The sequence below is a fragment of the Lagopus muta genome, chromosome 2, assembly GCF_023343835.1.
Source record: "Lagopus muta isolate bLagMut1 chromosome 2, bLagMut1 primary, whole genome shotgun sequence".
Lineage (NCBI taxonomy): Eukaryota > Metazoa > Chordata > Aves > Galliformes > Phasianidae > Lagopus > Lagopus muta.
Genome location: NC_064434.1, coordinates 23,300,498 through 23,312,747, shown reverse-complemented (window position 1 = coordinate 23,312,747; position 12,250 = coordinate 23,300,498). Strand labels below are relative to the sequence as shown.

Below are 12,250 nucleotides of genomic sequence, written 5' to 3'. Positions count from 1 at the left end.
TGTGCAGTACAGTATTGATCTGGGGAACAAGTTCTTACTGATTTCTGTTCATCACACTGTTGTACAGTCACTTGTGGTTGTACAGTTTATGTCAGGAAAGAGCAAGGAAAAAAGTGCTACAAATGAAGAAAAGATATTTCTCGTACAGCATAGTGGAGCCATTTTAAATTTTATTTTTACACTATCTTGGCACAGATCTTGGGATTATTTTTCTTATGACTTCTTCTACAAACCACAACATTCCCTTTTATTTTTCAGAAAGCCAAAAAAAAAAAGATCAAACACAGTTTTTTTTTGTTTTTTTTTTGTTTTTTTCTGAATGATATTGCTCTTGTATCTATCAATAATAAATTATTTCAAGACATTTTTGGTTTGTATATGTACATACACAGTATATCCATAACACAGTTGCTATGTAATCTGGGAATTCCATCTGAAAAAAAAGGATTTACAAATCAAGTATCAATTTTAAATGAGAACAGCACAATCAATTGCTGTCAGTAATGAAACCAACCTGACAAGCTTATGATAAGCTTTCTTTCTGTCAAGGCTTCTAACAAAAAATATTATCCTTGTGAATTAGACAGCAGGAAATTCAATTTGTCTTAATTTTTATTTACACAAAGTTCATATTCATTAGCATGAATAGAGTGCTGTGCAAGCTCATTAGTAAAATAACCAACGTTTTGCAATCTGAGAGGCAGTAAAAACTGTTTACTACAAGGCTGAAGAAATGAAGCAATTAATTCACTGGGTGTTACGATCATATGCTGAGGTGGTTTATTTACAACACGAATTGAACGTGTGCTGTATGAGGGGTCTGTATTTCCTGTATGAGCTGCCCACGGAGCTCCTGAGGGCCACATTCAGTACTGTGTAACTCTGATCATCTGGATCTAACAGAGTTTTATCTAATGTGAAAATGACACATCATTTTTTTGTGTGTTTCACAACTCCCAAGCCATTTGGCCACATGACCATCATGCATGGCAATACCTATTACTTCAGAGCCTTACAAAACTGGGAGTACATTGGGTGTGTGCAGGGTGTAACAAATCTGCAATGTGCAAAGCACATTCAGGACACATTGAACAAAGTGCATCTCCTTGGGCAGAGCAGAAAGATCAAGACAAGCTTGGGGAAAAGGAAGTTTAAATATATAAGCTCTATTCCTCCTTCCAAAAAGACACAGATTTTGCTGATGCAAAGAGCTTATGTATTTTCTTCCACACTTATCTATTTTGTGGAACAGGTGGGATCCTCCACAGACAGGAGGCAAATCAGACACAAACAGCTGAGCACTGCTTCCCCACCTATAACACACAATTCCAGTGGGAACAACAAGGCAGCTGGTCCTTGCATCACTTGCCTTGGAGCTCTACCAAGGGCTCCCTCATGTCTAAAGCTGCAGGCAGGGCATCAAGCTGCTGCTCCCACAGTGCCAGGGCCACATGCTTTCCAAGCAGCATTTTGTCACACCTCTAAAATAGTGGCATCACTACATTATGTGTCTGATCCAACTTTCACTGAAGCCAGTGGTGATCATTTTCATTCAGTTCAGTTAATCTTGGATCAGGCCTCAATGCATAGTCTCTGAGGAGATACATGGAAATGAAAAAGAAAATTTTACTGTGATTATTTTTTTGCATTATTAAGCATATGAGCAGGCTCTTCACTGAAGACAATCTGCTGTGTATAAATACAAAATGGAATTATATATAGGTGACTTGATAAGTTAAAATACTTGCTTTCTCAGGACTCTCTTATAAACAATCCACTCTGGAAAATACAGAAAAAGACTCCTAAGTGTATCAAAATATGTTTCCCACATTCTACTACAAAATGCAAAGAACTGTCACTTCAAAACTACTTGGGGAAGTATGTTGTGCCTATGTTGAAAATATGCACATAATACTAAGGAGATACATCTTGCCTCGGGATCTGGGCCTGAAATTGCTGCTTCTAACAGGATGGTATGAATGCTCATTTGGGAAAGATATGTACTGGGGCATTTTAGCATGGAGTGATCAAGTGGCCGGTGTCCATTTAGAAATTCATAGTCTTTTCCATCCCAAGTAAATCATAGGTAAAGGGGTGACTGAAACTTTCAGCAGAGGATTGAGACACAAGGTCCTTAAAAATAAATACCATCCCCACAGTGAAACAGTAATTATAATGCATCAACCTAGTAAGTTTGCCTGAGAAACAGTTTGAATGAAATTCAAATGAAATTCTTAGTGATGAGATTTCCATGTAAAATCTCCTCTCAGCACCATAGGTAGCACAGACTAATGAACTCAATTGAGCTGGGGCATGAAATGCCTTTTTGATGTTTTTAAAGGACAAACCACAACCTCTGCAATGGGACTCCGGCATGGAATGCTGTAGGACCTTTCAGATCTAAAAGTGAAACGGTCTCCCAAAACATGCTCCTGAAACATGAAAACCCTGTATAAGGTACATAAGCTTTCAGCAATGAAGTTACCCAAATTTCTGTTGCTGAAAATTTACATTATTGCCTAAATCCCCAAAAATGCTGAGTTGCCCAGTGCCTGCTGCAGGTATATTTTTTTTCCTAAAAAAGTATCTTTCATGATCCCACTAGAACTTAGTTCTCAGTTGCTGTTCTCAAAACATGCCTAAGACATATACTGAGAAGAGGCAGGTGTGCTAGCAAGGCAAGGATGTGAATATGCCTTTCCAAAATGCTGACTGCCATAATCAGAGAAATGTCCATTTTATTGTCTTCAGCCCTCTTAATATGTAATTATGTAAAGTGTGGTGGAAGAGCTTTACAGAATTCAAATGAAACAAGCCTGTCCCAGAGCATCTTGCAGCTAAACGGTTACAGGTGCTCTCCTAAAACAAAAACCACCAGCAAGGAGGGCCATGAGCCAGGTGGATACTTTGACTATGAGCCGCAGAAGAAGCAGATGCCATGTCCCTGTGTTCTGTATGCACTGATCTGCTATGGGCATTTAATATCAAGAAAGTTCTTATGACTGAGAGACTGAGAGTCTGAATGAACACACAGATACATCCCCTTAGATTGCAACTAGGTGCCTGAATATGTGCACTAATGTTAAACAATTGCTGCTATCACCCTTCATTGATACTTTAGGAGAGGCGTCATATTGCTTGATGTGGTGGCTTTCATCAGTCTCATTTTTAGATATCTAATTGTTCCTGGCCTTCTGACAATCCTCCTGACATAAAGCAACAGGGCATGGAATATTCAAGTATTGCAGTGTCGAGTTTACAACCTCCCTCACATGCCTGGTCTAAGCACTTGCAACCTTACTATCAAAAAAATAGGTTATTAAAGGCAGAGTTGTACATAATCTGGCAACACTTTACACAGACTGTTGCATATGAAACTCTAAGACTTACCTGAGAAATGGAAATCCACTTTTTTTTCATGGAAACAACAGAAAAATCTAACAAAAAAATTATTTTTAGAATACATTACAGAATACTGGCATGTTATACAAAAGTACTTAATTCACTGAAATTTAAACCAGTTGTAAGTTCTTTTGAAGGCACCCTGTTTATAAACTGTTGGGGGTCTTTTTTTGTTACTTTCTTTTTTTCAACATTCATCCTACATTCACATTACTTTAGCCATGTAAACAAGTCTGTAAAAGCTTGGATTAAGGTCACTTTAAGATGTGTGCCAAATAGTTCAGAAAACATCATATTAAACGGAAAATTCAATGAAGATCCATCTGCTGCCTAAACAGCTCAATACGATGCTAGGGGGTAAATTATTACCAAGATGAAATCTATAAGAGGGTTTAAAAATGAGTTTAAAGATAAGTAACGTGCAATGCATTAACATCTGTGTTTATCATTTGAAAATGTACATAAATGCTGAAAAGATGCAAGCCACTATTCCTAGTGCTATCCTATTTTTAAAGGGAATATCTTTGGAAATGGTATTATTTGAAGTTTAAAAACACTCTCCATATTTCTTTTCCCCCACAGGCAATCTTACAAGATGCTAACACATACTTTCTTCACAAAGAAAACGTATAAAAGTAATCTTACAATATAAACACTATAAACAACTCCCTTGAGATGTTTTCTGGACACAGAATTTCAGTAATGATTGAAGTATAATAATCCTAGGGTAATTATGTAAAAATATGTACATTCATTCAATTGTCCTCGATTCTGAAGAAACCTAAATAAGTTCTACAAAACTAGAAAACTACAAAAAAGTTCATCGGCCTTGTCCAGTTAGGAATGTACAGCTTTGCTATTTTTGCTGTATATCAACAACAGTAGCAGAAGTTTTACTTGTTTTTGTGTAGAAAGTTCCCAAATTTCTGCATGAATCCTCTCAGTTTATTTTCATTAGGCTGAAATGGATGATAAGCAGTTGAGTTGTAGCTGACCAGGTGATTACTTCTGCCATAGTTATTCCCTAAGGTCTTGCTTTTCATATCTGAGAGATGTGAACTGCTATTTAGTGTATTTCCTGCAAGTTGACTAGCATTTTCCATCTTATAGAATGGCTCAAAGCGACTATAAACACGTCTTTCACTTGAACGAGATCTGAGATCCTCTTGATGTTTTGAGCTTGCCAGTTGCGGTGTCACTGAAGTTGCTCTTTGCAGAGCACAAACAGGGGCACTCTCAGGAGCAGCATTTGTGGTAATTTCCTTTACATCTTGATACTGAATCTGTTCCGTATTAAATCTTGGAGTAGATGCATCTCCTGCAGTTTCTATGAACTTAGTTTCAAGAGGGCACAAGACAGGACACTTTTTATTGCTTTCATCAGATGGAGGTTTTTGAGGCTTCGGAGACTTTGGAGACTTTGGAGACTTTGATGGGCTTGAAGTGACATCTTCTTTACTTCTGTTCAAGCTACCTTGTGAATTTGATGTGTTTCTCTTTCTCCTTGGGGAAGAATCTGTCTTATTTTCAGATACCTTTGGTTTTTGATTCTCTTCTTCAGAAACCAAAGTGTCAGAACTACTACACATTCTGTAAAAGGCAGGACTTTTGTTTTTTGACAAGATTTCTTTCTTGTCTGGTGTGAGATTAAGAAGTGACCGCAATTTTTGGGATCCTTTCTTTAGAAAATTTGGGGAATTCTTGCTTTCCTTCTTTGATGTACAATCCTTACCAGACTCCTCTTTGATAGCTTCAGCAAGAACAGCCATAGAGATTGCCTTGGTAGCAGTTGGGCTCTTCAGCTCTCCTTTAAGATCCTTTTCCTCCTGTGGTAAATGGTTGGCCATACTATGCAAACTTTTAGAGCTTTTTAGTGTATCTTCTGGAATTTTTGGACTAACTGGCTGCTTAAGCCTATGCCTAGTTAGTGTGCTGTAAACATAACTGGATGTGTGTTTATCAGCATGAGGGTCCAATATAGACTTTGAATTAAACATGGGAAAGCTTCTTCTTTTAAGGATATTGTCATTTTGAAGATTTTTCATGTTTTCTGCATGCTTGTCTGCACAGAGCGTTGTGTATATATAGGCAGATGGGTCCCCTACTGCATTCGAATTTACAGTAGGCTTTCTGCTTTCTGCCATTTGAATTTTGTGGTTTTTGGGTGCCTCTGATTTAGGTGAGGCATTTGTGCTAAGCTCTTCTGAAGTATTATCTGTTCCATTTTCCAAACTTGGTGCATGATTAGATGTCCCTTTAGGTGTTTCACTTCCTTCTGACCCAATTATAGTTGAATTTGAAGAACTTGCACAGCTGCTTACCTCCTGTTGTTCAGGTAAAGTTGGCTGGAACACTAATGACGATCGTAAGCGAGAGTGGGAGTACAGAGCATGAGCTTTAATATTTTCAGTTGTGTCATAGCCATCATATCTCTCACCCAAGACTGATCCATTAGACTCTACTGGATAATCAGAATGGTCATTTAAATATGACTTAATTCGCCAGTTACGTAGGAATGATTTTGTTGTGTGTTCGAGTGTTGGCATCCTTTGCTGCAGATGGCGGATTTGATTATCTGTCCCATTAAAAGACCTCCGTACAATTGAATTTCTTTCTGCAAGATTTACCTTTGGTCGTGAAAATTGATCAGCAAAACTTTGTTGGGGTGTATTGTAATTATTTGCATATCCTCCTCGTAATGAAGATACAATACTAAGGCTATCAGATGGCATTTTCCAAGTATTTGACGGATTATTGGCTCTATTAATAGCTCTGTTGAGCAGTAGGTAAGGTGTCCTTTCTGGCTTCTCCCCAGCATAACTATGTCTCTTCCAGTGCTCATTTTTTTCACTAGGTTGATACTGCTGGATTGGATTTTGCATATTAAAACCTGGATGAAATGGTTGTTTATTAAAAGTTTGATTTCTCAAGCCAAATTTATCTATTTCATTTACTGCAAATCGTCCACGAGTTTTCAAATAAACAGGATCTAACTTGTGAATCTTGTCTTGTCTACCAAAAAGGTTTCTTTGGCTAGAAACTGAAGCTAAGGAAGACACTGAGTGTTGGCATGTGTCATTATCCCAGAGCGTCCTGCGGCTGTTTACCCGCACTAATTCAGGGGCAAATGAACTAGGAACAGAAGAACGGGCATACAGTGTCCTGAACTCTTCATCAAAGGATTCAACCAGCTGTCCTGTTATAACTTGAACCATACTGAGGTTGGTTTTTTCAAAAGACCACATAAAGCTGAAAGAAGAAGAAATGACCATTAGGAACAGTTCTTTTGAACTAATATAAATCAGTGGTCCTTGAAAAAAGAAAAATCAAGTAAACATAGATTTAGTAAATAAATAAATTGGGAGTAGGATTCATACAATTTGCTTTTAGAAGATCTAATCTAACACGACGAACTCAGTGGAAGACTTCCACTGCTTTCATTGGGAGCAGAAATAGCTACTTAAAAACCCTTACAAACAGCAAATATTGCAAAAAGTATTCTCAAGTACAGAACACTGGAATACAAATACCTAATTGTGCCGAATTACCTCTACAAAGACTAAGCCAGAATTGACCAGATCCACTCCTGAGTCAGAGAACACTAGGGTATGGCTATGTGTTAAAAAAACTGCATTTGAAATAATACATGAAACGGTTTCCACAGGTCTGAATATACTTTATTCTAAACATCTTCTCAAAAAGATGCACCTCAAAATCGTCAAAAAGATTCATGTTCTAGCATGCACATGGGATTGAATATTAACTTTTCTATTAATTGCAATGTACAATATCCTGATGAAGTTTTCTTTCTTTCAATTGTGCACAGAAAAGTTGAACCATGCTTAAATATAACTATCTATGCAACTTTGTAGCTACAATATGAAATAAAATACATTAACAACTACACCAAGGATATTTCAATAAGCCTAATAACACGGTGTTGAAAGCATATAATTTGTAGATTACAACAAATAAAAAAAATCTGTCCTATGATCGTAATTTAATGCCAAAAATAAGTGAGAAAAAAAAAAGTTAAATGAAAGCAATAAACTTGTTTTATTTGCATCTCCTGCTTGTGAGGAAAATGGTTTGTTGCATTCACATAAATAGCTTGCTGGTTTAGTTTTATTTGCTAGTTTTGAATTTTTTGGGGAATAGTGTGATGAGCTTAAACAAAACTATGATACATAATTTTTTTTCTCTTTTTTTTTCTTTTTTCAAAGAAGCACTTATTGATAACAATATATTTTGCAATATTTGTAAAAAAAATTAAACTGAGTTCAGAGAGCAAGAATTCAGAAAACATCATTCTTTCCTGCTATAAATCACTGAATTATTTTTCAAAGAAAGCTTAATTTTAACAGAAATTGGTGATTCCCACCTCTGTCTTAAAGTCATGTTATTTTTCAAAAAGAAATGAGAAAACCGATCACATTCTTACAGACTCTAACAATGTGTGTAGATGTCAAAGCAGGCAGACTCTCTCTGGACTCCCTTATACTGACTCATTTATGAACTGCTGATTTATCTCAGTACCATTTACACATATCAATCTAAATTAGATACTGCTTGAGTCTCAGAGGAAATAAAGAGACAGATTTTCAAAAGCTTACAGTAGTGGAAATATACAAAAATCAGTAGCTATGTATCTGGCACCCGGGCACTAGGCTGGCAGAAATTAATTCAGTAAGCCAAAAGACAGAAGTGAACCATGAAGATAAGAAAAATAATCTGTGAGATAAAAACTGTTACTGCTTCAACTTTTTTCCAATTCTGCAAAGCTGTAAGTTCTTCTGTCTTCTGCCTTGCAAGAATATATTAGAATTCAAACAGAAAGTAGAATAATAAAACTTATCCAAATATAAAGAGAGACTATGCCAACTTATCTTGTACAATTCTGAATTTGACCACGATATCATACAGAGTGCATAGAGTAGGTCTATAATTTTAACTTTAGAAGATTACTACAAGGAAAAAGTATCCAAAAGAGCTTACGAAATTTTTTGAAAGCCTTTTCTGGGGTGAATACTAAGCAAGAATAACTCAACATAGAATAAATCAGGATTTTTCTCTTTTTTCATCAAATCTTCGGAAAAAAACAAATGATATATCCATTTAAGCTTCCAATAAGTCTCTATGACAACTTGTCAAATTACAGTAAAGATAATCAAATTTGCCCCTGGAGATTCTTTGAAGAATTTTTAGAAACAGAAAAAAATATTTACTTTGCAGTAAGTGAAGTACTGAGATGACAGGTAATCTACGAGCACCTCAGTGACAAATCTTACCTGTAAGAACCATATATAACTTTCTTACAGTCAACCAGCAGAAATTTTTGTTCCATTTTTCCATGGAATTTTGCTCCTGTTTTGGAATAGTAATCTTGGCCTTTTACTGTCCGTACTCTCATGTTCTGAAAAACAAAATTGAAATACTTTAATTGATTGACTATATTTGACATTTAGCATCCAGGACTTTGAAAATCAGAGGTACAGTAGAAGAGTTACATTACCACATACCACTAAGCTCCAAAGGACAGTAAACTTTGATCAAACCTGTCCCTTGGAGGGGCAAAATGGCAAGTCATCCCTTTGTCTTAATGAATGAAGAGATTTCCCAGGCCATGGAAAAATGAATTTCCCCGTTTTCCGTAGAATTCACTCTCAGAAATGAGGTTCTGGCACAAGAAGTCTTTGACAAGAGAAAGAGGTTTTGTATTGAAAATGTATCTTTTCAGCATCTGATTTCCAAACATCTCAGGTAGTCAGAAATGTCACTTAAAGCATCAGTATCACTTATTTCAATTGAACAAGAGTGTTCTGTCTATAAGTACAGACATCCCACTTTGTGATGAACTATTGAATGATACCACCTGAATCCACAATCCCTTGAAGCTGTATCACTAATAATTTTTCTCAGTTGAATTTTCAGCATGGAAGTGATTGCATTTCTAAACCCAGAGATGCTATCAGAGCATGAATAGGTAGAACAAACTTCAAAGCAGTTTGAGTTCCAACCCTTATCCATAAGCTTTATGTTTTAGTCATGCAAACTCAGTAAATTCTCCTGGAGAATTCTTCTGTGATGGAAAATGGAAATGTGGTCACCTTTTCTCCCACACTGTGAACAAAGCTTCCTCAGCAAGCTCCTAGAAATAAAATTATTCTAAACAATATCTTTAGGAGTGTACTAATAATAATTTCAGAAAGTTTTTACATGGATACAGTAAAATACCAGCCAACCAAATGACAACAAGAACAACAACAAACCCAACAAACCAGCACATTTATCAGAAATGTTTATTAAGAGATGTTTATATATAAGAAAAATGAAATTTATATTTAATGTAAGCTGATCTATAGCATCTACATCATTTGGCTGTTGGATATGAAGTACTTCAAAAGACAAAATACAGATTAGAATATATCTGTGAATGTCCACAATATTTATTGTGGTTTCTATCCTTGTAGTATGTGCTTTAGCAACATTAATGTGTGGTGATTTACAAGTATTCCTGTAGGAGCGAAATCCATAATTTAACATTGACAGTAAAAAAGCAATCTATATGATAGTTACATATACTACATATACAGAAATAGTGGATTACAATAGAATTTCTGAAGACAAATAAATAGCTTGTTTCTTGTGACTATTGATTAACTGTAAAGGTTAAATTCTGCCCCAAATTCTGATCTTACAAGTAGAGGCTGAAAATCACAGCAGAAGTGTGTTCTGTGAAGGGTAGGTACAGGAAACTGATTAAATCTATTCATGAAGCAAAATGGATCAGACCTTGAACTGTGTAAATTCAGGCTATAGCAGCTTTACAGTATCTACAATAATCTAATGAACTTTCTCTAAATAGAAAAAATTAGGAAAAAATACAGACAAAATGACAGACATTTTGAAATAACATGCTTGCTAAATCCCTCTATATTTTCTTGTTTCTATCTTAAAATTTTTACTTAAAAATAGAGAATTAAAAAAAATGAAGAGTTACACATAAAAACTGATGAGTTGGTAAGTTGCAGTTTGACTTTATGGTTCTTTAAATACCTTTAGTTGAGTTTTTATCTAGCTTTCTTTTTTCAGGGTATTTGAACAAAAAATACATTTAAAAACGTATTTTTGCCTTACAAATTTGCTGGAAATATAAACTTTATTTTAATTTGTCACATCAAATTGATTAAATAAAAGATTATCTAGCAGTGCTGTAAAACCTAATAGTTACTTGGACTCAGTGAAAATACATGTGGATGCCCAGATTATTTTGAGAAACAGTTAAAAAATGATCAACAATAATAATAATAAGAACCCAGTATGCAGTATGGTTAACATTATTTGTCTCTTTGCATCTCTAACTGCTAATTACCTTTGATTATCTAGCATTGTGCCCTTTGTGTTATCACAACATTGATTTTAACTTGGTATCTAAAAAAGAAAGTCAATTTACCTGTTTTGCCAGTACTGTTTTTTGCTGAATTTTGAACAAGCCAATTCCAGTGAAGAAAATTATTCTTTCCCCACCAGCTACTTTAGCAGCAAATAGAAGTAATTAAATAATAATTGTAAAAAAAAAACTTTTATTTTGTAAGTTAAGTAGTGCATAAATAGTAATTACTTTAAAAAGAAGAAAATAATGGAATTTGCCCCATTTTGAAGATTATCAGGATTGTAAACCTTTATTTAATATACATCAAAACGTGATCAGTTACAAAATCTGCATTAACTTCAATAGTTAAGTATTTAAATTAATTTGATATATCATTTGTGTCACAATAACAGAAAATACTGATATAATGACATGCTAGTGGAATCTATCAAATCTTTTTGAGATAAGGCCCAAAGAGTATTGGGCAAAATATCACTGGAGAATCTGGAATGCTGTAGGCACAAACAAAGCTAATGGCTTGCAAGCTACCATACTGTATAAAAATCCCTTTGCCTTAAGTAATCATAAGTTAAAATATATTCTCAAGTAGGCTCTCAATCCTCCAAAAAATTATTATAATTTACATTTCACTGATGTTTTTTTTTTTTTTTAAACATCTTAGTGACTGTTCTCTCATCTGGTTTTCCTTTTCTTCAATACTATTACTTCTGCAGCATTTGTATCCCACTCCCTTAATCCTGCCAACTTTTCTGTGTCTCAGGATGTCACCCAGAAAAAGATGGGAACATAGCACTACAAAGGCATGTGCCAGAGATCATGCTCACTGTTCTCATGTAACACTTCCTCTTCCTCCACAGCTCATCTGGCATCCTTCAAGCCTTCTAATTAGCTGCTAAGGATGCATCCTTTGAATAACCTCCAAAAATAAAGAAAATATTTGAGAACATAAAGGAACGCTGTACTCTACTTAAGAGCACTAGCAGTAAATACAAATATACATAACTGAATTGCTAGCCCTACTTTGTATGAAATGCTGGATTTCTCCTTCCTACTTGGTTTCACTGTCATATTATAGCACTCTCATGCTAACTGCACTCAAAAAGGCGTGCCAATGACCACTGCAGAGATGCTGCATCATTGTGGGTAAAGCAGTAATTTATTTATGAATCTTGACAGAAAATCCTGGGCAACTGGAAACAAACAAATCCATACATGAAGAGGGAATCAGGCTAGCCTGGCAGGAGACACTGAAGTTTGTAAGATCAGTCGAATGGTAAGTCTGCCTGGTCCTGGGAACCACTTTTGTCAGTGACTGCTAGTGTATGCATGTGGAAGAACAACTTAATCAAGGACTTGATATTTTAGGAGGTTTATGAAGCCAAAACCAGGATCTTCTCCCCCCTCCAAGAATGGGTTGTAGTGTTGTTTGTGTTTATGATATTTAAAACATTCAAT

At 35.5% G+C, this 12,250-nt stretch overlaps 1 protein-coding gene across 3 annotated transcripts in view; it reads right to left on the bottom strand.

Moving 5' to 3' along the window:
• Nucleotides 1-264: 264 nt before the first annotated feature.
• The window catches only part of FAM83B (family with sequence similarity 83 member B), a 51,354-nt gene continuing 39,368 nt past the window's right edge, over nt 265-12,250 (bottom strand). For 2 of the 3 annotated variants that reach the window (XM_048937020.1, XM_048937019.1), the window contains exons 4-5: nt 8,691-8,815; nt 265-6,651 (exon numbers count right to left, since the gene is read on the bottom strand). In XM_048937020.1, coding sequence (XP_048792977.1) covers nt 4,296-6,651; nt 8,691-8,815 — 2,481 coding nt within the window. In that variant the 3' untranslated portion in view covers nt 265-4,295. The remainder of the gene's footprint in view (nt 6,652-8,690; nt 8,816-12,250) is intronic. The other variant, XR_007375354.1, reaches the window with a different exon arrangement.